Source organism: Rhinatrema bivittatum, chromosome 7, assembly GCF_901001135.1.
Source record: "Rhinatrema bivittatum chromosome 7, aRhiBiv1.1, whole genome shotgun sequence".
Taxonomy (NCBI): domain Eukaryota; kingdom Metazoa; phylum Chordata; class Amphibia; order Gymnophiona; family Rhinatrematidae; genus Rhinatrema; species Rhinatrema bivittatum.
In genome coordinates this window covers 223,486,954-223,514,690 of record NC_042621.1, presented here as the reverse complement: position 1 = coordinate 223,514,690, position 27,737 = coordinate 223,486,954, and the positions used below count along the sequence as shown (strand labels likewise).

Here is a 27,737-nt window from a genome sequence, read left to right as displayed (position 1 = left end):
TTCACACTCCCTATGAACTAAATCAGGGGGGTTTCCTCACCCTACCTCCCAATCTAATCTCCAAATCTGGGAGTCCCCCTCTCCCCTTTACTCCCTAATATTCTACCAGATATTGGAGTCTCCCTTCACATCCCTAATCCCTTCACCCAATCTGAGAGTCCCCCTTTCCCAAGTCCCCCTTCCCCCATCCCCTTGGATCTTTAAGTTGTTTTTTTGTGGCTGCTCCTTCCTTTTTTCTTTTCTTCACTTCCCTCCTTCATGCCTGTCCAGCACTTATAACAGAGACGCTTCTTCTTGGTGCTGGCCCTGGTGCTAGCTCCTTTTTCCTTGCTGTGCACTGGCATTGTACAATAAACAGATTAAAGTTCTGGGAAGAGGTGAAGCAAAGATTCTGGGCACTCATGAAGTGACTCAGGGCACGGGTCCTGTGTGTCCATAGCTAACGATACACCTAATTGCTGGGAAATGGTACCTGTAAAAAGAGAGGCACTCCAAGAGATGTAAACATGGTGCCTGCTATCCGCAAAGAAAACTTGTGTGTTCTTACAAAACTGAGCAGTATTTCTTAACATTTAAAAAGATTAGATATGTTGTATGTCACACTGATAAAAATAATTTTCTTTTACAGGAGCTTGGCAAACAACAATCTTCAGACCCTCCCAAAAGAGATTTTCAAAGGCCTGGATTCTTTAACAAACGTGTAAGAAATCAGTACATCATAATTTTAACACCAACGTGACCAAAACTATCTACTATGCATGGATTGTGTATTCTGTTTTTGCTTGTTTTTAGGTTTGTTTGTTTTGTTTTTATTTGGGGAGGGATCATTGCTTAAAGTTTGTTTCCCCATTTGACTTTATTATTTTATATTTTCTCTGGTAGTTTCCTCCTGCCTCTTTGGGCTTCCACCTCAATTGGAACCAGCCTCTGTTGGGCTAAAGTATCATGAGTCTTCATTTGCAACTACCCTGGGATTTGTTCTACTATTTTATATTCCTCCTCCTTTCCCCAGCTCAGTCTAACCATTGCAGTGATGGTCCTCAGCCAGGGGCCACAGCCCACAGCTCCTTCCAGAACCTGGACACTGAGAGGGTAATTTTCAAACAGCCTACATTGGCTAAAGCCTGCAGGTATTGTTGTGAGTGAGCTGTTTAGTGGACCCTTGGGCCGACCTATGAGAGACTGGGGAGAGGTGTACTATAGTCTCTAGTGAGTGACAGGTCGGGAGACGGATACCAGGCAGGAGCTGGGCGTGAGCTTCACCCTGGAAGCCGGTACTCCCCCGGGAGGCGCCCGTAGGAGCCCAGCCGCTGGGACTTAGGTGATTCACCCTGGAAGCCGGTACTCCCCCAGGAGGAGCCCGTAGGAGCCCGGCTGCTGGGACTTAGGAGATCACGGAAGCTGGAGCTGGAGCGGGCAGGCAGGGATCAGCAGTCAGGCAGGAACTGAAGCAAGCAGGAACTGAAGCAGGACTGGCTACTGGAACCAGACAGGAGCTGAAGCAGAACTGGCTACTGGAACCAGACAGGAGCTGAAGCAGGACTGGCTACTGGAATCAGACAGGAGCTGAAGCAGGACTGGCTACTGGAACCAGACAGGAGCTGGAACAGAAGCAGAACAGGTTACTGCAAGCAGCCAGACAGAAGCAAGACTTGGGCACGGAGTGAAACAAGTCTCAGGCAGGAACGGAGTTGCTAACGCAATAGCACACTCCGGGGCACTGCGCAACAGAAACCGCAAGGAACCCCGTTGCAAGGCAAAGTCCTGGGCTCCGCGGCGGCCTTACATAGGCCGCGGCGTCTGACATCACGGATAGGGCGGAGCCTTCAGTGGTGGGAAATGGCCTTCATAAGCGCGACTTGCGCGCGCCTAGGAAGAAGGCATCCAGGCAGGGCTTCTCGGTGGCGTCCCCCCTGTGGGGATGCCGCGAAACAGGCCGCAGACCCTCTGAGACAAGCCGGGACCAAGGAGGTAAGGGCCTAGTCATGGCTGCCGCGACTGGGACCGCAACAGTACCTCCCCTCTTACGCCCCCTCTTAGCAGGCCCGGGTTTACCTGGATGGTCTTGATGGAAGGCTTTCAGTAAGTCCTTATCAAGGATGTTGCGGGCTGGCTTCCACGTGTTATCCTCGGATCCACAACCTTCCCAGCGATGAGGTACTCCCAGCGACGTTGATGAAATCTGACATCTAGAACCTCCCGAACTTGGTAGGTGGTATCTCCTGGCACGGAAGGATCTGCAGATTCGGGAGCTCGGGGATGGTACCTGGAGAGGATGAGAGGCTTCAAAAGCGACACATGGAAGACATTGTGCACATGCATAGAGGAGGGTAAGCGCAAGCGATAGGAAACAGCTCCTATGCGCTCGGCAACACAGAATGGTCCGCAGAATCTGGGGGCAAGTCTGCGGGAAGGAATCCGAAGTTGTAGATTCTTTGTACTCAGCCAAACACGGTCCCCTGGGAGGTAGACTGGGGCTGGCTGACGGTGGCTGTCTGCCCATTTTTTGGCAGCGCGGGCAGCTCTTTGCATCTTCTTTTGGATGGACGTCCAGAGGGCAAGTAGCTGGTGGGCAGAGAGTTGCACTGCTGGCAGTGCGCTGCGTTCAGGCGAGGGCAAGGGCGGCCGAAGTTGCTTCCCATAGACAGCTAGGAAGGGAGAACTTCCTGTAGCGGAGTGTGTATGATTGTTGTATGAAAATTCCGCCCATGGGAGTAGTTTGGCCCAATCGTCTTGTCTTTCGTTTACAAAGGAACGCAGGAAGGTCTTCAGAGTCCGGTTCGTATGTTAGGTCTGCCCGTTACTCTGAGGGTGGAAGGCTGATGAGAGACTCAACTGGACCTTGAAGCGTTTACATAACGCCTTCCAGTAGTGGGCGGTGAATTGTGGTCCTTGGTCTGATACGATGTCCTGGGGAAGACCATGAAGTCGGAACACATGTTGAACAAAGAGATTAGCCAAGTCGGGTGCTGAAGGCAATTTTGACAGGGGCACAAAATGTGCCATTTTGGAGAACCGGTCCACAACAACCCAGATGACTGTGTTCCCGTCTAATGCTGGGAGATCCACCACAAAGTCAGTGGAGATGTGCGTCCAGGGCTTTACCAGAATAGGCAAAGGGTGTAACAATCCTCTAGGTTTCCTGCCAAGCAGTTTCTGCAATGCGCAGGTGGGGCAGGAGTCGATGAAGAGACGAACATCTTGTCTTACCGTTGGCTACCAATAGTACCGGTTGAGGAGGTCTAGGGTCCCGGTACGGCCCGCATGCCCTCCAATGAGGGATTCGTGGGCCCATGCCAGCATGGCCCTTTGAGAGTGGCGTGGGACTACGGTCTTTTCTTGGTAAGACACGGAGGTGGCGGCGAGACACACTTTCCTGGGATCTAAAATGTACTGGGGCGTCTCAGGAGTCTCTTCAACCTCGGTGGACCGTGACAGGGCGTCTGCTCGCACATATTTTGAGCCAGGGCGATATCGCAGAGTGAAGTCAAACCGGTCTAAGAACAAAGACCAACAGGCTTGTCTCGGGTTCAGGCGCTGGGCTTGGCGTAGGAAAGAGAGATTCTTATGATCCATGTAAATGGTGAAGGGGTGATTGGCTCCCTCCAACCACTGCTTCCATTCTTCCAGGGCGAGTTTCACGGCGAGGAGTTCTTTGTCGCCGACCCCGTAATTACTCTCAGCCAGGGAGAACCTCCTTGAATAATAGGAACACGGGAGAAGCTGCCCTGTGTCCGAGTGCTGGCTCAACACTGCTCCAACAGCTACATTCGAGGCATCAACCTCAACCACAAACGGCCGACTGGGATCAGGATGGCGGAAGCATGTGTCTTGTTGGAAGAAGCTTTTCAGATCTTCGAAGGCTTGGCAGGCTTGGGCAGGCCAGTCCACCGCATTGGCTCCTTCCGGGTGAGTGCAGTCAGAGGAGCCACTATGCGGGAGTAGCCAGGGATGAAATGCTGATAAAAGTTAGCAAAGCCGAGGAAACGTACCGCCTTGAGGCCCCTTGGCCACGGCCAGTATCTAATTGCAGCGACTTTCTCCGGATCCATCTGGAAGCCGTCAGCCGAAACAGTATACCCCAGGAACGGCAAGGAAGTTTTTTCAAAGCTACATTTCTCAAGCTTAGCATATAAGCTGTGCTCTCTGAGTATTTGGAGCACCTGGCGAACATGCTGGCGGTGCATAGGCAGGTCACGGGAGTAGATCAGGACGTCGTCGAGGTAGACGATCACACAGATGTTGAGTAAATCCTGTAGCACCTCGTTCATCAGGTGCTGGAAGACCGCTGGGGCGTTACAAAGGCCAAAGGGTATTACGAGGTATTCGTAATGCCCATCCCGGGTATTGAACGCGGTCTTCCATTCGTCTCCGGGACGGATTCTAACTAAGTTGTAGGCCCCACGTAGATCCAACTTAGTAAAGACTCTTGCGCCTTGGAGCCGATCAAGCAGCTTTGGGATCAACGGGAGAGGGTAACGGTCCCGTTTCGTGATCACGTTGAGCCCTCTGTAGTCGATACAGGGCCTCAGGGAGCCATCTTTTTTGCTGACGAAAAAGAATCCTGCCCCGGCGGGCGACTTTGACAGGCGAATGAATCCTTTTGCCAAATTCACAGTGATGTACTCGGACATGGCCCGTGTCTCGGGCACGGACAAGGGATACACCCTACCCCGAGGTGGCATGGTTCCGGGCAAAAAGTCAATAGCACAGTCATATGGACGGTGCTGCGGAAGGATTTCTGCTTTCGTCTTCGAGAAGACATCGGTAAAGTCCTCGTATGGAGCTGGAGGTCCAAGGGCGGAGTGCAAAAGCAGGAGTGCTGGAGGCTTGGGAACCTTCATACAATGCGAGAGACAATAGGGGCTCCACTTAGTGATTTGCAGAGTATCCCACTGGATCACAGGCGAGTGCTTTTGGAGCCACGGCAGCCCCAGCACCACAGGGTGGACAGCCTTTTCGAGAATCAGGAAGGCTATCTCCTCCAAGTGGATCGCCCCGGTGCGGACTGTGATGGGAGCCGTGGCATTCACTATGCGACCTGGAAGGAGCGTTCCCTGAATGGAGGTAATTCGAAGTGGAACCTCTCATTTCTGCGTAGGAATCTGCAGTTGAAAGACCAAGTCTTGCTGGATAAAATTACCTCCGGCTCCGGAATCCAGGAAGGCGAGGGTTTCCAAAGACCCTCCAGGAAATTCCAAGGTAATAGGTATCATACTCTGAGGAGCTGTGGCACAACCTAGGAGGAGCTCCTCCCGACCTCCTAGGTTCTGGAGTTTTCTGCACGCTCCTGGCAGCATGCCAAGAAATGGCCTTTCTGACTACAGTAAAGGCACAAGCCCATCGAGTGGCGGCATTGTCTCTCCTCAGGGGAGAGCGGGGCACGTCCCAGCTGCCTGGGTTCAGAGGCAGAAATATCAGGACGGGCAGGCCTGAGTGAAGGCAGCAGGCGTGAGGGACTGTGGGCAGGGCTGTGCTTTGTCGTGCATAACTCTCGTGCTCGCTGTTGCAGGCGGCGATCGATGCGGGCAGCCATGTTAATGAGGGCATTAAGATCTTCTGGGAGATCCCGGGCGGCAATCTCGTCCTTGATGCGTCCTGACAACCCTTCCAAGAAAATGGCTTTAAGGCTATCATCCTGCCAACCTACTTCCTGAGCGAGAGTTCTAAAGTCCATAGCATAGTCTGCCAGGGAACGGGATCCTTGGCGAAGCTTTAGCAAATCCGACGTGGCAGAGGCCTGGCAGGCTGGTTCATCAAAGGCTTGGCGAACGTTGGTGACAAACTGCTGCAAGTCGTCCAAGGAGGAGTCGTTACGCTCCCAAAGGGGGGAGGCCCACACCAGGGCCTTTCCATCGAGCAAGGAGAGAATGTACGCTACTTTGACGGAATCCGTGGGAAACTGCCGGGGCAATAGAGAGAAGCGCACAAAACACTGGTTCAAGAAACCACGGCAGATCCTAGCATCTCCAGCATAGCGAGCAGGCGGCGACAGCTGAGACACGGGTGAGGCTGCATCCTAGGGTCTCAAACCCACAGCAGGCGAAGAACGAGTATCGTGGGCATCCATTCGGGCAGCCAGTTGCCCAACGGATCCAGCCAGGACATCCAGGTATTGTTGTTGCTGTTGTAGCTGTAAAGCCAACCCAGGAAGATCCTGGGGTCCTGGTACCTCGGCCGAGTCCATGGCCTTGCAATATGTTGTGAGTTGTTTAGTGGACCCTTGGGCCGACCTGTGAGAGACTGGGGAGAGGTGTATTATAGTCTCTAGAGAGTGACAGGTCGGGAGGCGGATACCAGGCAGGAGCTGGGCGTGAGCTTCACCCTGGAAGCCGGTACTCCCCCGGGAGGAGCCCGTAGGAGCCCAGGCGCTGGGACTTAGGTGATTCACCCTGGAAGCCAGTACTCCCCCGGGAGGAGCCCGTAGGAGCCCGGCCGCTGGGACTTAGGAGATCACGGAAGCTGGAGCTGGAGCGGGCAGGCAGGGATCAGCGGTCAGGCAGGAACTGAAGCAGGCTGGGACCGAAGCAAGCAGGAACTGAAGCAGGACTGGCTACTGGAACCAGACAGGAGCTGAAGCAGGACTGGCTACTGGAACCAGACAGGAGCTGGAACTGAAGCAGAACAGGTTACTGCAAGCAAGCAGACAGAAGCAAGACTTGGGCATGGAGTAAAACAAGTCTCAAGCAGGAACGGAGTTGCTAACGCAATAGCACACTCTGGGGCACGGCGCAACAGAGAACTGCAAGGAACCCCGTTGCAAGGCAAAGTCCTGGGCTCCGCGGCGGCCTTACATAGGTTGCGGCGTCTGATGTCACGGATAGGGCGGAGCCTTCAGTGGCGGGAAACGGCCTTCATAAGCACGACTTGCGCGCGCCTAGGAAGAAGGCGTCTAGGCAGGGCTTCTCGGTGGCGTCCCCCCCCCCCCCCCCCGTGGGGATGCCGCAAAATAGGCCGCAGACCCTCGGAGACGGGCCGGGACCAAGGAGGTAAGGGCCTAGTCGCGGCTGCTGCGACTAGGACCGCAACAGGTATGCACATAAATCCGCTTTGAAAATTCAGAACCCACATGGCACCCACACAGTTATACCTGCTTGGGAGCAGAAAACAGCTTTATGGATGTGGATTTACATGCAGACATTCAAAAATTAAATGTATGTATGTAAATCCTGATCCTGCTGTAACTCCACCCCTTCCCCAGAATGCCTATTTAGCATGCATGTGAATGTTCACATGAAATTATGTTATGTACATATTTTTATATTCATTCCGGCCAGGGCAATTTTCAAAGAACCACTTACACACATAAAACCAGAGTTTATAGTATGTAAGTGCATTTGAAAATTACCCTTTAACTTATGCCACTAGGTGTCACCATTGCCAAATGACTGAGACTCCCTCCTCTCCATGGGCTATGAATGCTCCCTCCACAGCATCCCCAGTTCCAGCTGATTTAGGGAGCAGAAGGCCTAACCCAGGAACTGAACTTAGGTTCTCTACATGGCACTGCACAGCCCTTCCACTGAGCCTCTAGGCTGGTCCTACCAATTTGATTTTAAATCTTTTCATGCTTTAACAAAAACAAATAAGGGGAAACAAAAGATACTTGTATATCCCAAAGGATTGATGCCTATCTAAAGAAAATCTAGCCTGAAGTTGTTATAACCCTTAAACCTAGATATACACACATATGCATCATCTACCAAGTGGGTCGCTAAACCATAAAATACTAATCAATAGACTAAAAGAAATAGGACTCAATAACAAAACAATAACCTGGTTTGAGTCATATTTAAGCATTAGATTTTTCCAAGTACAAATAAAAAACTCCGTATCAGAAAAAGTTAAACTATAAACAGGAGTCCCACAAGGATCAGCCCTGTCCGCAACACTCTTTAACATTTACCTCCTCCCAATATGCCACCTACTCGTGGGACTAGGAATCATACACTACATATACGCAGATGACATACAACTACTGTTACCCATCGTAAACACAATTAAAGAAACAATGAAACTGGACAATATGTGTCTTAAAATAATCAAACAGCTACTAATCCAAATGGAACTAGTAATAAACATTGATAAAACAGCACCTGGAATGAAAAAATATACACCCTACCCAATCTACAATAACAATCAAAAATAATCAGATGGTTGATTTAGCAATAAAAGTACAGAATCTAGGGGTAATAATTGACCCTGAACTAAACATGAGACAACACATCTCACAGAAATTAAAGGAAGGATATGCCAAATTAATGGTCCTTAGAAAACTGAAACCCCTACTAACACTGGCTAATTTCCGCACAGTTTTACAAGCAGTGATATTCGTAAGCACAGACTACTGTAACTCCCTGCTATTAAGATTACCTCAAGTTAGCATTAGACCGCTCCAAATACTGCAAAATTCTGCTGCTAGAATATTGACAGGCAAAACGAAAAGAGACCACATTACAGGAACACTTGCTGAACTACGCTGGTTACCTATTGAACAAAGAATACAATACAAAGCACTGTGTATAATTCATAAACTAATCCATGATGAAAAGGCGGACTGGCTTAACCCGGCACTTCGCGTACATGTACCACACAAAAATCTGAGATCAGCTAATAAGGCACTACTGAATGAATTTGCTTTGGAACTGCTCAAGTGTTTGTCAGTGCATCTCCTCTGTTACACCCCGCATCCTCCTTCCCATCCAGTCATTTTTTTTCCTTTTCCTCAATGTCTCCCCTATCCTGCTAGTACCTTGTGAAAGCTTTCTTTGTATATTTTGGGAGCGAGAGAACTGGGGGTCTCCACTGGCTAGTTACTTTTCCCTGATGGGAATCCCCCATTCAAGGCCCCCTGCTTTTGTGACTTGGGATTAGGGATAGGCTCCCCACCTATAAGGCTATCATGAACAGACATTTAAATGCCAGCAGAGGAAGAGAAGGAAGAAGGTGCAGCCTACCAGACAGACCCAGCTGCTAATTCTTCTACTATCTCTTTACTTTTTTGCAAAGAAGGATTCTCCTAGGATAAGCAGGATTATAGTCCTCACATATGGGTAACTTCATCAGATGGAGCCTGGCAAGGAATATTTTTCTCAAAGTTTCTAAAACTTTGACTGGCACACTGAGCATGCTCAGCATGCCACTAACCATGTGTCCACATGGGGTCTGTCTTCAGTCTGTTCCTCGGAGCTATCATCTTGCAGATGTGGAGCTCACACTGTTTTTCTTGGAAAACTGCCACGTTTGAGTTTTTTGTCGGATTTTTCCTGTGCCGAGTCCCTCGTCATCTTCCCAGCCTTAAAGGGCGTCGCAGTGAGTTTTACATTCATTGTGGACGATTCCCAATGGTGCTGTCTCCCGGTGACCGCTGACCATCGACCGCTCGTCGGTTGTTTTTTGATAAGGCATCATTGGGCTTTCGCCGATGCCTCCAGTGCCCTCAGACTATGTCCATTACAGATCCCCATGAGGTCTGTGTCTTGTGCCTGGGGGCATCACACGACATCAGGGTATCCCCTAAGAATCACTGCGCGTGCCTAGATAAGATGGAGAAGCTGTTCTGCCCTAGGAAATCTGGTCCCTCGACCTCAGCATTGGTGTCGTCGACGCCTCTAGGGAAGGGAGAGCCGGTGGCTACCGGGCCTGTGCTGTCTACTCCACCGTCGGGTCTTCAGGTCAAATTGGGCATTGGAGACCGACCTACATCTTTTCTTCTCGTTCTAGGTCTGGATCATCACTATCTCCCTCGGCGCTGGGGAAAGACCGGGCTGAGCACCGTGAGAAGTCTAGAAAGCACCATCACTGGTCTCCGTCTTCGTATGAGACCAAGCTCAGGAAGGTACTGGCGCTGGCCGAGCTGCCCTCAAAGTGGCCCCGGGCCAAGGAGGTGTCCCTGAGGCAGTCCCCACCAATTCCAGTGCCTGACATTGGTCTCCCTCTGGGGCTTAGTCCTCCTACAATTGTCCTGTCTTCAGCAGTTTTTGAGGAGGAGTTAGAACACAGAGTACGGTTGGCAGTTGGCCAAGCCCTACAAGGCATCGAGCTACCGGTCCCATCGGAACTACCACCAATACCAGAACCAGCACCTTCAATGCTGGCATCGTTGCTGGAGTAACCGCTGTTGGTACCCTGGGTGCAACAGCAATTTCGGCCATTCTGTCCTCAGGAATCTTTTTCAGCTGTAAAACCCAACTCTTCGTGCCTCAGGCCCATTGTTCGAGTTCAGGCTGACTTCCGCTGTTACCAACAGCACCAGTGTTGTTGTGCCCATTGGCACCTGATTTGATGCTGTTGGTCCTATTGTTTTTCGGGAGCAGCCTATAGCTAGAGATTCACCCATATGTGAGGACTTCCAACCTGCATGTCCTAGGAGCAAACAGAGTTGCTTACCTTTAACAGGTGTTCTCCTAGGACAGCAGGATGTTACTATGAAGGAAACCCGCCTGCCACCCCACAGAGTTAGGCTTCTCCCTTTGTTTGTTATTTTATTTTTTCTTGATTCTATGTTACAAGACTGAAGAGGGACCCCACATGGACGCATGTTTAGTGGCATGCTGGGCATGCTCAGTGTTCCAGTCAAAGTTCTAGAAACTTTGACAAAAGTTTTACATACCGGGCTCCATCTGATGATGTCATCCATATGTGAGAACTAACATCCTGCTGTCCTAGGAGAACACTTGTTACAGGTAAGCAACTCTACTTTTTCTATGCTTATCCCAAGTGGTAAGTGACTAGCCTGTAGCTCCTCCTAGCCCTTTTCTCCACCTTCTGGTGTCCTGCTGGTTTCCTGTAAAAAGAAAGCTTTTAAAGGACATCAGCAGGATAGGCTCATGTTAACACTAGGTCCTTGCAGGTATTAAATTTATTTATTTTAAAATCATTATATTCCACTTATAGTGAAGCATATCATTCTAAGCAGATTGCAGCAAAATCTACACATAACACAAAAATAACATCATAAAAAGAATAACAACACAGTACATTCAACATGATAACATTCAAAGAAAGTAAAACATTGGCCTTTTTTTCTGAACTCTAGGTTTCAAGTTCTTGACAAAGGCCTAAAAAGTTTAGAATCATCAGTATCTTAAAGATGCTCAGGAAATATGTTCCACAAAGTTGGCCCTGCAATTGAAAATGCATCCATTTAATGATCTCACACTAGATAATGTAGAGAGTAAATATACCATGATATTTAACATGAGTGCAGTAAGTCCATATTTGCATATGAAGTTCCTTCATTTTTTGCATGCACATGCTAACATCTTTTCAGGCCTGTTTAGCGTTCATGTTATAGCCCTCCTGTATAGTTTGCTATATTTACATTCACGCTAAAGTTTATTGCATAGGCCCCATAGTATCTTCTCTAAATGGTGTCTCAAACATATTATAGTCAGTATGGATAGTAAATGGTACATGAGTCAGATGTACTAAAGAGCTTTTCCATTTTATCTCCATTGGAAAAATTCTTAATACATCTGGCCTTAAATGTTAAGAAGAGGTTGATAAGAATGAGAGGAGCAGCGAGGTTGACTGGGAGCAGTAATGCTAGACTAGGTAAAGATTTTGATTAAAGGTAATAGAGAAAAATCAAAGGCAATTAAAAAAATACAAGTTCTAAAGAGGCATCTGAAAACAGCGAGAGTGGAAACTATTCTAGATTTTAGGTTCAGAGAATACAAAACCCTGCCCTGAACAGTGACACAGTTGGTGGAAGGAAGAGTTATGAGGCAGGACCTTGATGAATGGAGTGAAAGAGGGAATAGCGAGCAATGAGGTTGTTTAGCAGTGTCATGGAGAATCTTGAAGACCTGTAGAACAGGTCTTCAAGATCCCCCTAAATATAGAGATCCAGTAAAATTTCCTTAAGTTTAGGAAGAATGTGAGGCATGAAGGAATATTTCTGTAGAGGAAGAGGCAAGAATTTGGTGAACAGTATGACAGAGCTTTTTGAGGTAGACAATTTGCACACCACACCAAAGTGTTCATTGATTGGGATCTCCTTCAACAAAGTACAGGCAAACTATATACATAGTTTAACTTCCAGCTAGCATTTGAGGAAACTTTATATCACACTGGAAGCGTCCTTAATCCATAGTCCTTGGGAGTACTTTCCAGCCTCTCTATGACAATTGCTAGGTTTTTTCCTTCTGGAAAGCAAAAACAATCTCCATTTATCCCCTGCCCAAGCCCCTTTCTCCTTGGGTTTATGGTTTGCTAGATCCCAATGTTCTGTTGACACCTCATATTTCGTTTTCTTCTGGAGAGGAATTCTCACTTTCTTCTCAGCTTTCCAACCTTTCAGAGCTGCTCAAGTACACTGCCACTCCCCTGTATAACCGCTTAGACCTACATACTGTACAGGCAGTATAGAAAAGCTTTCAAATAAATAAATAAATGTAATCTTGCCTGGGGTCCCTCTCTCCAGGATTCCTCCTTTTCTCTATCTACCTAATTTTCTGGTCCTCTCCTTTAAACGCTCAAACCGAACGTGCTAGAAACTAAAAACAATTTTTTTTTAAACTTTTCTGCAGGTTGATCCTCCTATGGCTTCCTACTGGGGGATTCTCTGAGCACATACCATTATATAATAGCAGCTGTGAAACTGCCTGCTCTTCCCTCACTAGAGCACTCACTATAATATAGGGTGGACTAGCTAGTCTACTCATAACTCTAGAGCCAATCCCAGTAGTAACTACTGGGAGGCACTATTCAAAATATGGGTACCTAAAAAATAGGTGTGCAGATAGCTGGAGATAGCACAGGAAAGTTAATTTAGCAGCCTAGAGCTAATTTTCAGTGCTAGGTGCCTAATTTAGCTAACCAGATCTAAGTGTAGGAATAGCTGGCCTAAATTTAGGCATCATCTCTATGCCCAGAGCTATTGCTTATCTGGCTAAGCCAATCGCCATCCTCCCAAACCCCAAGACTTAAAACCCCACCTTCCACTAAGCTACAGTTCTCTCCGTCCTTTCCAACAAATCTTGATAGCTGAAAAGCACCCCCTCCCCCGGTTACAATGATGGTCTGGTAGCCACCCCCCAGCCTCCAAGAAGATGACTTCGATCAATTGCACCCCTCCAGAAGCTTGCCTTACAGTTCCAAGGGGTCTTGCATTTTCATGGGCAGAAGCTGGTGATGTCATCCAAGATCTGTCAGTAGTGCTGGCAGGAGATTGCACCCCTCCTGTTCACAAAGATGCAAGACCCGCTGAAATCATAAGGTGAGTTTCCAGAGAGTTACATGTGGTCGAGTGCATTTTCTTGGGGAGAATGGAGGGGGGATCTGACCACAGAGCCGTCATTGTACCTGAGTAGAATGGGGGAAATGAAGTAAAGGGATCACAGATCAGGGGTGTTCAGCTATCAAGGTTATGCAGGAGGTAGAGAAACTATTGTAGCTTAGGAGGAGGTGAGGTTTTAAGTCTTGGGACTCATGAGTGAGGGGATTGGTGTGGCTTCAGCAGGGTAGATTAAGTTGGGCAATTTTAGGTGCTCATTTTCAGGCAAGGCTGAATAGCTTAAATCTAGGCCACTGATGGCAAACTCCAGTCCTCGAGTGCCACAAACAGGTCAGGTTTTTAGGATATCCACAATGAATATGCATGAAAAAGATTTGCAAGTGCTGCCTCTATTCTATGCAAATCTATCTCATGCATATTCATTGTGGATATCCTGAAAACCTGGCCTTTTGTGGTACTCGAAGACTGGAGTTCGCCATCACTGATCTAGGCTGTCAAATTATGGTCGCCTATATTTAGGAAATCCTGGTGCCATGGTTTGGATAAAAATATACTTAAATCTAGACACAAAATTTAGCTGTCTAAATTTAGGAAGACAAAATTTGGATGCCTAGAAGAGGTACTCGGCCTTGGATGAAAATTGACCGATTAGTGAATAAGGCAAGAATGTTTTCCTGTGAATGTTTTCCCACCTAAAACTCTGTCACCAACCTTTAATGTATAGACTCTTAAATGGCCAGGTTGAAGAAATGCAGGAGGTAAGGGAGGGAGGAGGAGCAAGGGGGCCTGTAAGGCCCCTGGTTCAATTCCTAAGTCAAGTCTGCTCCCTTTATCAGCTGGGCCTGGGAATTGTGGTCATTGCTTAAAAGTGACACCTGCTAGCCGGATTCAAGGCTCATGATTGCAAGGTTCTGGAAGGAGCCCTGGTGCCTGACTCCCAGACCAGGACCATCACTACAATGTTCAGACTAGGTATCTGGGGCGGATATAAAACAGAGGGGAGAAAATCCCCTGACAGTTACAAATGAAGGCTTATGGCACCAATTCCAGCCCTGGTTATGATTGCACTGGAAGTCCAAAGGAACAGGAATAAACTGAAGGATCAAAAAAGAAAGAAAGAAAGCAGTAGACCATGACAGAGTCCTGGGGAAACGCCTCATGCAAAGGCTGAGAGGAATAGTACTAAAAATAAAACCAAATCTGTATAGTGATTGTTGTGTGCATTTTTTATTTGCTTTAATGGAAATTAGAACCTGTTTTTCAGAGACCTGAGGGGTAACTTATTTCATTGTGACTGCAAATTGAAATGGTTAGTAGAATGGCTGGATAGCACCAATGCAACAGTTGAGCAGATCTACTGCGAAAGTCCTTCTGAATATAAGGGACGCAAAATCAACAGTCTCTCACCAAAGGACTTTGACTGTATTACCACAGGTAATTTGCTAAAAACACTTGCAGCTCGGCCTAATCAAGTAAAGATGTGCTTATTTTTTTTTTATAGTTGGTATGATATAGATAGGAATTAGAGAGGCAAATTTCAAAAGTATGAGGTTATTTACAAAGTCTGTGAATACATTTACCCGCAGACTTTGCATCAATTCTCAAAGTGAGAGTGCGCGAGTGTACTTTCCCTTGAAAACTGCCTTGGAAAAGTACCTGTATTTATGTATTTATTTAAAAAGTTATTAACCGCCTATCAACATTTCTAGGCGGTTTACAATTAAAACAAGCTGTAGAGATCTGTACTTGCTTTTTCTGTGGAAAACTTTCTCTGGTAAAAGCAAGTTTGCTTACCGTAAACGGTGTTTCAGTAGATAGCAGGATGAATTAGCCATGCTGTCATGGGATCTGTCAATCAGGTCCGGGAGGCGGAGCTTGTCAAAGCAGGGATCAGAGCTTTGCTCTCTGCGGCTGCGCATGTGTTCCCGTGCAGGAAAGTAACGGAATCTCCTCAGTCTGTGATTAAGCCTTAGTGTAGTCGAAGAGTTGGTGACTGCCAGGGAGGAGGGTGGGTCAGCATGGCTAATTCATCCTGCTATCTACGGAAACACCATTTACGGTAAGCAAACTTGCTTTTTCCCGTCGATAGCAGGGCTGAATTAGCCATGCTGTCATGGGAGTCCCAAGCTCCCGATCACGTTGTTTTTGATATATATGTTTGTATATGATCTTTGACAGTGTGGCAGTCACTGTGGACCGGAGGATAGAGATTGCAGGATTGCTTGCCCTGTCTTCGCATCCATGGCTGCTTGTTGATCAAGGCAGTAGTGAGATGTGAAGGTATGGAGCGATGACCATGTAGCTGCCTTGCAAATGTCTATGGGTTGCACATTTGTTAGGTGTGCCAATGAGGCTGCTACTGCTCTGACTTGGTGAGCTTTCGGCTCTGAATGTAGTTGTAGTTTGTTTATGGTAACAGAATTTGATGCACTGTGCTATCCAGCTGGAGATGGTGCGTTTAGCCACTGGTAATCCAGGTGCCTTTGGGTCAAAGGAGACAAAGAGTTGAGAAACACGGGAGTCAGAGTTTGTCCTTTCTTTGTAGTATGCTAAAGCTCTTTTACAATCTAGTGTGTGCAGTAGTTTTTCCCTATCATTTGAATGAGGTTTAGGGAAAAAGGTGGGTAATTCCATGGTCTGATTGAGATGGAATTGGGAAACCACTTTTGGTAGGAAGAAAGGGTGAGTTTGGAGCATTACCTTTTGGTGATGAAATTGCAAATATTTTATTTATTTATTTATTTATTTATTTATTTATTTAACTTCTTTTACTATACCGATACTCAAGACCAGGTCTTATCGTACCGGTTTACAATAGAACTGAGGGGAAACCAATTAACATCTAGGTAGAAAGTAAAGTTACATTGAACAGGGAGCAAAAACATGGGAGATGGAAGATAGGACAGATTTTAAACTATATCAACTAGAGAGTGATAGATATAAACAACAAAACAATATGTTAGAATTACATAAGCAGAGGTTTATCTTAGGCGATTATTAACATGGTAAGTCCAATGGGAGAAGGAGATGAGGGGAGGAGAGAAGGGGGGGAAATGGAGGGGGAGGGATTAGGGAGGGGTGGGAGAGTGAGAGTCAGTGATGGTTGAAGAAGATTCTTCAACGGTAGGCTTCTGCGAACAGCCAGGTTTTCAGTTTCTTTCTGAATGTTAGATGGCATTGTTCCTGGCATAAGTCTTGGGGAAGCGAGTTCCAATGTAGCGGGCCAGCTGTTGAAAGTGCTCGCTTGTGAATACAGTTGTGGACCGAGGATTTGTTGGGGGGGGGGCCTTGAGTGAACCTTTGTAGGCTGTTCTGATCGGCCTTGCAGACGTATGTAATTCGAGTGGGAAGGTGAGTTGGAGAGTGGATTGTTGGTAGACGGATTTGTGGATGATAGTGAGAGCCTTGAAAAGTATTCTATATTGGATGGGCAGCCAGTGTAGGATTTTTAGGATTGGTGTGATATGGTCTTTGCGATGTGTGTTTGTAAGGATCCTGGCCGCTGCATTTTGCAGCATCTGTAGAGGTTTGGTGGAAGACGCGGGGAGACCGAGTAGTAGAGCGTTACAATAGTCGATTTTTGAAAACAGTATGGCTTGAAGCACTGAACGGAAATCCTTGAAGTGTAAGAGCGGTCTTAGTTGCTTCAGGACCTGTAGCTTGAAGAAGCATTCTTTGGTTGTTGCGTTAATGAATTTTTTGAAATTCATTCTAGAGTCAAGGGTGGCCCCAAAGTCTCTGACCTGGCTAGCTAATGGGATGAGTGCGTTATTGGCGAAGGGGTTGTTATCACTAGGAGAGATAACCAGGAGTTCCGTTTTAGATGTATTTAAAACCATATGTATTTAAGATGTATTTAATGTATTTAGATGTATTTAAGATGTATTTAGATGTATTAAGATGTATTTAAGATGTATTTAATGTATTTAATGCATTTAGATGTATTTAAGACCAAAAAAATATGGAGAATAATGGACCAAGGCCTGCAATTCACTAACTCTCCGTGCTGATGTTACTGCAACCAAGAATACCACTTTCCATGTGAGGTATTTAATATGTGCCGAGTCCATGGGTTCAAATGGGGAAAGCATGAGCTGTTCCAGAACTATGTTGAGGTTCCATGGAACCGGAGGTTTAGATATCAGAGGACGAATGTGAGTTAGCCCCTTAATGAAACGAGATAGTAAGGGGTGATTGGATATAGGAATATTGTTAACTGGTCTATGATATGCTCCTATGGCACTGAGATGAACTCTGATGAATGATGTTGCTAGACCAGCTGTATATAGTATATGAAGATAATCTATGAGCAATTCAGGTGAGCAGTCCAATGGTGGTACACCTTTGGAAGTACACCATGTAGAGTAACGTTTCCATTTATAGCTATAATTTTTCCTCGTTGAGAGTTTCCTGGATTCTAACAAGATGAATTGTGCCGAGGTGGAAACTCCCTGTTCTGTTAGAAGGAGCCTCTCAATCTCCACGCTGTCAAGTGGAGAGATGAGTGTAGCGGGTATAGAAGCGTCCCTTGATCTTGGCAGAGAAGATCCTGGAGATTCGGTAATCGAATTGGATCCATGATGGATAGTCGGAGAAGGAAACTGTACCACGGTTGCCTCGGCCAAGCCAGGGCTATGAGTATCAGTTGAGCTTTGTCTGCTATGCACTTTTGAATTGTCCTTGTTATGAGTGGTATGGGAGGAAAGGCATCTAGAAGGCCTGTTGTCCATGGGATAAGGAAGGCATCTTGGGCGATCCTGAATTGGCTTGGTCTTATCGCGCAGAATTTGGGAACTTGAGCATTGATCTCCGTTGCAAAAAGATCTATCGAAGGCGTCCCCCACTGCATGAATATGTCTTGGGCTATTTCTGTATTCAGTGCCCATTCGTGAGGATGAAAGATGCGGCTTAGCTTGTCCGCTCTTGTGTTTGCAACTCCTGGTAGATAAGTTGCCTGGAGATGTATGCAATTTCGATGAGCATGTTCAAAGATTGTCAGGGTTTCCTTGCAAAGGGACCATGAACCGGACCCTCCTTGTTTGCTGATGTAAAACATTGTGACTTGGTTGTCCGTGTAGATCATGACTCTGCGTCCTTTCATGTGGTCTTGGAACACTCGTAATGCATTCCGAATCGCTCTGAGTTCCAATAAATTTATTTGCAAGTTTTGTTCCGAGATTGTCCATAACCCTTGTGTTTCGTAAATCTCGAGGTGTGCACCCCAGCCCTTGCGAGACGCATCTGTGGTTAAGACTGCGTTGTGAGGAGGGGAACTGAACAATGCTCCCTTGGATAGGGTGGAGTCTAGGAGCCACCATGTTATATCTTTTCTCATTTCAGCGGTCAATGATAACTTCTGTGTCAATGGTTGCGAGTGCTGTTTCCTTTGACATTTCAAGCCCCATTGCAGGCATCTCATGTGTAGCCTGGTGTTGGGAACCATGAAATTCGCCACTGCTATGTGGCTGAGGACTACTAAGACCTGTCTCGCTGAAGGTCTCTGAGTATGGTTCAAGATATGTAACAGAAGACGGAATTGTGATATTCTGTCGCTTGGTAGGTATGCCCTGTTGCGCGTAGTGTCCAGGCATGCTCCTATGAACTGTAACTGTTGTGTTGGTTGTAGGTATGATTTCTGAAAATTGATCACCAATCCTAATTTTTGCAAACATTTTATCACTCGACGGATGTGTTTGATTAAGATGTTTGGAGTTGGGGCGATTATGAGCCAATCGTCCAGATATGGAAAGATGGTTATACCTAATTGTCTGAGATGAGCCACCACCACTACCATGCACTTGGTGAACACCCTAGGTGCAGCCGATAGTCCAAAGGGGAGAACTTTGTACTGGTAGTGTTGATGCCTGTAGCGAAAGCATAGGTAACGCCACGAGGATGGATGGATTGGAATGGGTGTGTAAGAATCCTTCAGGTCGATGGAGCACATCCAATTGTTGGTTTGAATCTGAGGAAAGATTTATTTCAACGTTACCATTTGAATTTCTCTTTGGTGAGAAATTTGTTCTTCCCTTAGGTCTAGGATGGGGCGAAGGCCACCCGACTTCTTGGGTATGAGGAAGAATGGGGAATAAAATCCTACTGATTGGGTTCCCAGGTAAATTTGTCAAATTGCTTGTTGTTTGCGAAGCAAAGCAATTTCCTCCCCCAGTTGTGGTTGGAAGTTGTGAATCTTGAAAGTGGAAAGATGAGGTAATATGGGTTTTGTGACAAATTAAAATTGGTAGCCGTGGCGTACTATCTCCAAAACCCATTGATCGGATGTTATTCTCTCCCAGGCTGCCAGGCAGGAATGAATCCTGCCGGGTGGTGCTTGATGTTGTGGTGGTGGCTGGGTAATTAAAAAGATGAACTCGCTTTCACTGCAGTAGCCGGCTGTTGTGCCTGCTGTCTCTGGTTACGTGGTTTACCTCTACGTTGGTTTGAGGTATTCTGTTGTGGAGCAGGACGCTGGTACGCAGGTGTACGAAAGGACTGGTAAGATCTGTAGGGTCTCCTGGCATATGATTGCCTACGAGTAGATCCAATATAACGACGTGTGGTCGAATAGTTAGGATGTGATGTTCATGATTGTACTGCTAGATCCTCTTCCTTCAGTTTACCTACTGTGTCCTGAAATCGTTCTTCGAACAGGTTATCTCCTGTACATGGGAGGTTTGTTAGTTTTTCGTGCAAATCTTCACGTATTGAACTTGAGCGTAACCATGCTAGTCTGCGGGCTGCAGTGGCTGTTGCCAATGCCCTAGACGTTGTTTCATATGCTTCATAGATTGATCTCAAAAGGTGTCGGGAACACTCTTCCATGTCATGAAGAGGCGGAGGTATGTGATCCGCAGTCGAGGAAAGCATACCTTTTATAGCCTGTATGCACTCATATAGGTATTGTACCATGTAGAACTGATGGTGCATAATTCGGGCATTCAACATTGAGTTATAGTATATTTTCCTGCCAAACTCATCTAAATATTTGTTGTCTTTCCCTGGTGGGTATGAGGAATGCGACTTTGTTTTCTTAAATCTTTGCATCGCCGACTCTACGACAATTGAAGCATGAGGTAATTGTGGTATAGAATATGGTGATGTTTTCCTCATTCGAAATTTTATGTCCATCTTCCTGGAAACCGCTGAGATTGCGTAAGGTGTTTTCCAGGATTTCTGTAAGACTGAATGTAGGAGTTCTTGTGGTGGAAAAGATGTTTGTTCTCCTGGAGTATCGAAAATCTTTAGGAGGCCAAGAGTTTCTGATCTAGGGTCTGTTTCTTTTTGAACCTCTAGATGCGGTATTGAACCTAATTTTTCCAGAAATTTTGGGTATGTAAGGTCTTCCGGAGGGGAATACGGTTCCTGAGGTTGTTCCTGTGGATCCGATGGGAATCCCGTTGATTGTGATGTTTGCGGGGAAGGAGAATCAAAAGATATATCCTGGTTATAATTTGGTGAGTCTGGTCGGTTTGCTATGGGAGATGTTGGAGGCTCCATCAACTGCTCTCTATTAGTCTGTGTCTTATGTTCCGGAGAACTGCCAGAAGCAAGATTAGTCATTTTGAATGATGACTGCAGAGATTCATAAAATCCTGCTAAGGATTGGACAATTGATAAAATGCCTCTTTTGTATGAGGGGGCATTATTGTACGACCATCTAGTTCTTGTGACTCACATGCTTTAGGTTGCATTGGAGTGTTGTGAGGTAAAGTATTGGATACTTTATGGTCTTTCTGTTTTTTGTATCATATCATGTCCATCGAATCCTCTGAAGCTGTAGAAGCATTAGAGGAAGCAACTTGTATTACCTCTGTATGGGAGAAGGTATTTGAAGCTGGTATGTGAGATGATTTAGAAGTCGAAGGGCTTACTTCCCATGTTGCACTCCTCTTTGCCGACCTTTTGTGGTGGTAGTGATGTGAGTGCTTATGATAATAGTGTGACAAGCCTGTATGACTTCTACGTGAAGATGGTGATCGCTTTCTGTGTTTTATTGTAAACTCTATCAAGGTAGCTCTCGAAGAGAGGGAAGTACCCGAACGAGGTGAGGTTATCGATAGAGAGGTGGAATGAGACATTTGTGAGGGTCCACGTCGTCTCTTCAACTCATGGTGTAGTACATGAGACTTGTGTTCCTGTGTCTTGTGTGCCGATTTGGATTTGTGCGCGGATCTAGACTTGTGCATATATCTTTCTATATCTGTGCGCGCCAAAGTTATCGGCACCGATGTCTCCAGCGCCATGCGCACAGACATGTCTGGCGCTGTGCATGCAAGTGTTGTCGGTGCCATGCGTGCAGATGTGGTCAGCGCTGTGCACGCAAGTGACTTCGGCGCCGTGCGCGCAGATTTTCCCTTCATCGCGAACACAGGTGTCTTCGGCACTGTGCGCGCCGATGTCTTCGGCGCCCTGCGCGCAGAAATCTTCTGAGCCGTGCGTGCAGGGTCCTTCGGCACCATGCGCACAAGTGTCTTCGGCGCCATGCGCGCAGAAGTGTTGTGCGCCGATAGTTCTTCAGGTGCAGAAGTGTTATGCGCCGTCATAGTTTTACGCGCGTAAGGCATCTTAGGTGCAGAAGTCTTAGGCGCCGCAATTTTTGGCTCCAGTGTCTCTTGCGCCGGCGCTTCTGGCTCTATGGATTGTTTGAAATCCGATGGCCTTTGCCGGCTTGCCACGTCCTTACCTCCAAGATTGGAGGATTGAGGATCCCATGAAGATGCCCTCTTTTTTGAGGGAGCCAGAAAATTGCAGGGCCAGGCCACGAATGAGCCTCTGATGGCTCCGGTGAGGCAAAAAGTTCCTGAAGCCTGCAAGCCCATTGTTTCAGGGCTCTCAGAGACATCCTCGAACAAAATTCACAATCTTCCCGATTGTGATCTGGCCCTAGGCATCAGTAACATCGGTCATGTCCATCCGTGACCGACATTACCTTGCCACAATTACAGGGTTTAAAACCCGATTTTGACATTTTTATTTAATAACGCTGAGGAGAAGAACAGCTCCGCGTGCGATCCCGTGCGGAAAGAACAAATTGAGGAGATTCCATTACTTTCCTGCGCGGGAACACATGCGCAGCCACAAAGAGCAAAGCTCTGATCTCTGCTTTGACAAGCTCCGCCTCCTGGACCTGATTGACAGATCCCATGACAGCATGGCTAATTCAGCCCTGCTATCGACGGGAAAACAATGGGGCAGATTTGAAATACTTGCGCGAGCGCGTACTTTTGTTCGCGCAGCAGGCACGAACAAAAGTACGCTGGATTTTATAAGATACGTGCGTAGCCGCGCGTATCTTATAAAATCCAGGGTCGGCGCGCACAAGGGGGTGCACATTTGTGCAACCTGCGCGCGCCGAGACCAGTGCGCGCTGCCTGTTCCCTCCAAGGCCGCTCCAATTTCGGAGCGGCCTCGGAGGGAACTTTCCTTTGCCCTCCCTTCCCCTACCTAACCCACCCCCCCTTACCTTTGTCGGCAAAGTTACGCCTGCTGAAAGCTTTCAGCAGGCGTAACTTTGCGCGCGTCGGCCGGCTGCCCCGCTCCATGGTCCGGTCCTGGGGGCTGTTCCGGAGGCCATGGCCATGCCCCCGGAACGCCGCGTCATCCCGCCACACCCCCCGCCACGCCCCCGACAGGAAGCCCCGGACTTACGCGTGTACTGAGGCTCTGCGCGCGCCAGCGGCCTATGCAAAATAGGCGCGCCGGCGCGCGAGGGCCCTGTGCGCGTAAATCCGGAAGGATTTATGCGCGCAGGGGTTTTAAAATCCGCCCCAATGTGTATTTGTTTGAAAATGAAAAATTATGAGTTTTGTTGCCTGCCCCTCCTAACTTCAGTTCTGAGCTGTCTACTTTTCACATAGGGCATGTTGTTGATCCCCATATACGCATGTACAGGGTGAGGAATTTTCAGACAGTCCATTTATCCAGCTAAATTGCCTTTTGAATGTTGTCCGCACTATCAGGTGAATTTTCACAAGGTTGCACGCATAAAAATCAGCATGTATGCAAGTAAATAGTATATACTTGGGTATATGCTATTTTATAATCCTCAAAGTATCCGCATAAGTAAGAGTTTGCAAGTAAGATTGTGCATGTAAAAAAGGGGCAGGGTGGTGCGTTCCGAGGTGGGACAAACTTTTCTGCATGTAAGTTGCTATTTTATAAGCAAGTTAAACAAGTAAATTTGGCAGCCTATTCACATATATTTACACCTGTTCTATTTCTGGAGTAAGTGATAGTAAAGGTCTTAAAAGTGAAATACTGACTGGGGGGGGGGTCTGGATGAAATGGGGGGAGTTGAGGCTGAAGAGCCAGGAGAATTTTGATGATCTGCAGATGGACTGAGCAAACTGGTAGACTAATTGGTAAAAAACTGGTAATTTCATTGCCATGCGCATAATAGAAAATCTCCCAACTTACACACATAAAACCCAACTAATGGGGGATAAATGCATGTAAATTACAAAGGTAAAACATCCATGCATTTAGTTTTAAAATTAAACATAAAAATACATTAATATATTGTAGCAGTTGGTGATACTTATCCGGATAAATTCCAATTTATCCGACTAAGTAGGGGTTTTATTGCTATGTAGCCAGATAAATCTTAAAATGCTACTTATCCAGCTAAGTCAGATAACTAGATATGTCTTAAAAGTGCTAAGTATCTGCATAAATAAGATAAATGGATAAATCTCAAAAACAGCCTGTGAGGCAGTGCCCTATCTTCTCCTTAAATCAGTACAGGACCAGGCTAGATGCCTGGATGCCTTTAATTCCCCTTATGAGAGAGAGCTTTGTGGGTGGGGCCCACCAGGGGAGGAATAAGAGCTGGGACCCAGGTGGGTTAGTCAGACCAGGCCCAGGTCTCCAGGAGGAAGGCAGCTCCTGTAGAATATTGCTGTCCAAACCCTGAGCTGTAACAAAGCTATATGAGTAATGAGAGAAGCTTTGTTAACTGTGAGTAATTAGAGTACACTGTTCTGAAGGTAAAGGCAGTCTACTAATGTAAATGTATTAAAAGTGGCAAATAAAGATAAAGTGTTTTAAGAAAGGCAGGAATCAGTCCTGGTTTGTGTCAGGGAATCACCGCTGGTTCCCACACAGCCATGTATCCAAATAATAGCATACTTATCTATCTTACTGATCTGGATTAATAGTTCTATTTAAGACATACCCATCTATATTACTGATCTGGATAAGCAGCACTTTTCAGACATATCCAGATACCTGATTAAACTGGATTAAAAGCGCTTTATGAATTATTGGCTAAGTAGCAGCTTTGTTGGAATTGGAATTTGTCCGGAGAAGTACTGCTACTTAGTCCTATAAATCAAACTTATCCAGATAAGTGCCATAGGTGTTTGTGCTTTCTTTTTTTACATGGGCAAGTTTGTTGCACATTTTACATGGGCAAGTTTGTATGCATATTTTATAACCTCCATATATCATATACGTGCAAGTTATAAAATACTGGAGAAGATTTTCGTGTACCCATACATACACGTATATGGGCACACATGCAACTGCTTGAAAGTTATCCTCCCTATTTTATTAGCAGAATGAAGTTGTTTGATCACTTCTTTCACATGAAAATGATGCTCCATACATTTAATAAGTAATGTATATGCAGTGACACATTTTACAAACCAAGATGATATTTATGTTTGCTGTACAAGATTTATTGGTGATTCCAGGGTTATGAAATGGGCAAGTTCCTTTTTTCCAGATATAATGAACGATACCCTCGAGGGTTGATGTAGGTCAGCTTCTTGAAATTAAGTCATAAATATGCTCTTTTTTTTTTTGAAAGTTTTTATTTATGCATTCATATCAAACAGATAAAACGAACAACTGTGTATAACACACGCCATACCACAGAGTGAAAAACGTGTCCCTCATGTACATATACGAAGGTACCAACATAGACTCTTAGGGAACATAGCTTTAAGAGTGTACTTCAAGTTATCGAGACCATTTAACTTTTTTAAATTGTCTTAAATATGCTTTTTTTTAATGCAATAAAAATTTTGCAGATATCCACTGTGAATGATACGATGCTTTGAAACCACTTGAGTGAGATACTGATGTGATAGAAAATTATGATGTGAGATCACAACCCAACATCTTGTCAAAAATCCAGGCATTTTCCTTCAGACTGGGCTAAATGGATTGTGATCCAGGATTTTGTCAGATTATATCTCTCTAATCTTAGAACATGACCCATTTAACCTAGCCCAACAAAGAATACCTGTTGTTATTTATGCACAGGGTTTTGGATCATAATCTTGGACTGCAATTTTTGGCCCATTCCTAATATGTGATGCAGTATAAATACAATAATAATAATTAGTAATATATTATGGAACATTTGCAAAATAAAAATATTAACATAACCTGCATTTGTCTGTATGCTCTTTTGCAGAGTTTGCCATTTATCAGTCTTTGCCATATCAGTCCTTGTCAGTGGATACATTTTCATACAAGAACGATGAGTATGTGGTTCTTGCTCAGCCTTTTACTGGAAAGTGCATCTTTCTTGAATGGGACCATGTAGAAATGGTTTTCAGAAACTATGACAACATTACAGGTATGAATAATGGACAAAACGTTTAACATTGCATTATTTCCTTCCCTAACGCAAAGCCCTATGCTTCTATTTTTTTGGATTTTTTTGCAGGTTCTTCCACTGTTGTCTGTAAGCCCATTGTTATTGATAAACAGCTTTATGTTATTGTTGCTCAGCTGTTTGGAGGCTCTCATATTTACAAGAGAGACAGTTTGGCGAATAAGTTTATTAAAATTCAGGATATTGAAATTCTGAAAATCCGAAAACCCAATGACATTGAAACCTTCAGGATTGATGGAGACTGGTATTTTGTTGTTGCTGACAGTTCAAAAGCTGGTTTTACCACTGTTTATAAGTGGAACGGAAATGGATTCTATTCCCACCAGTCCCTCCATCCATGGTACAGAGATACCGATGTGGAGTACCTTGAAATAATAAACAAGCCTCACCTAATCCTGTCAAGTAGTTCCCAACGTCCTGTAATATACCAGTGGAACAAAGCTACAAGTGAGTTTGTGAAACGCATGGATATTCCAGAGATGGAGGATGTATATGCAGTGAAACATTTCACAGTCAAAGATGATGTATATGTTTGCTTAACAAGATTTATTGGTGATTCCAGGGTTATGAAATGGGAAGGGTCAGTTTTTATGGATATTCAGAGAATGCCATCACGAGGATCTATGGCATTCCAGCCAGTTGAAATCAATAATCATAAATATGCAGTTCTGGGAAGCGATTATTCCTTTACCCAAGTCTATAACTGGGACAATGAGAAAGCAAAATTTGTGAAATTTCAAGAGCTAAACATACAGGCTCCGAGATCTTTCATGCACGTTTCCATAGACAAGCGTGATTTTCTTTTTGCCTCGAGTTTTAAAGGAACTACACAGATTTATAAGCACGTTATAATTGACTTAAGCGCATGAGCCAGAAAATTCTAATGTTACCACAGAAGACATGCTGCCGGTAAACAGACATGATGCAAATGCATGATGACTCCCCTTATCATACTTCTGGATGAATGTCTTTAAAAGTTGGGAATGCTGAAACAAAGCATCACTAGTATCTTCATCTTTGTCATGTCTAGTGGTTTTAGAGGCTCAACTAAAAATAAAAATGCAATCATTAACTGGTCTTTTTATCTACAGTCTGTAAATAGTACATCTCGCACTATAAAAAATATATAAATGTACTTTTCCATTTATTTGCTCACCTGTTTGAAAAAACTGCCAAATAAAATGTTTACATTTTCTGTCTTTTTGGAGGCAAAAAAGAGAATTTAATTGCATAGTACTGGCTTCGTGTATGTATGCAACAATTAGTACACTGAAGATTCAATATTAATATTCATTTAATTTGTGATTACTAGAGTGAAATAAATCTGTCATTGAGAACTTGGGAAATTTCATCAGTAACAAGTGCATGATAATAATGAAACTACAGTCAGCTCTTTGAATATTCTGTTTATATAATAGTTATTAGTTACATTACAGAGTGCTTTTATATATTATATTTTATTATGGTTAGTCTTTACCATTAGTTTGAGTTGTAATCCATATTTGTTTTCCTACAACGTGAAAGAGGGAGAGGAGGAAAATCAGAATCACTAACTGCAAGATTTTGCCCTTACATAGCGGTGTTTATATACATACCATAGAGACATGCTCAAACATTCTCTTTCATCAGCATTTTATTAGTAGTTTTTGAAAATCAGGGAGGATATACCTGTGTATATGGCCATGAGAAGATCTAAACAAGTATTTTGTACGCACATGTTATAAAATGCACATCCCTCTCTATTCCATAACATACATGCATATGTAGGCTTGTGTGCAAATACATGCAATGCATTGAAACCATGTATATCAATGCACTGACTATGTACTTTTCCTACCTATTTTTCATGTAAGTCCCAATATACATGCATAA

General features: G+C 45.4%; 1 protein-coding gene across 5 annotated transcripts in view; it reads left to right on the top strand.

Moving 5' to 3' along the window:
- LGI1 (leucine rich glioma inactivated 1) overlaps positions 1-27,064 on the top strand; it is a 128,628-nt gene extending 101,564 nt beyond the window's left edge. For all 5 annotated transcript variants that reach the window (XM_029609889.1, XM_029609891.1, XM_029609890.1 and 2 more), the window contains 4 exons: positions 629-700; positions 14,505-14,674; positions 25,662-25,826; positions 25,917-27,064. In XM_029609889.1, the coding sequence (XP_029465749.1) occupies positions 629-700; positions 14,505-14,674; positions 25,662-25,826; positions 25,917-26,734 (1,225 nt within the window). In that variant the 3' untranslated portion in view covers positions 26,735-27,064. The remainder of the gene's footprint in view (positions 1-628; positions 701-14,504; positions 14,675-25,661; positions 25,827-25,916) is intronic.
- Positions 27,065-27,737: the final 673 nt, after the last annotated feature.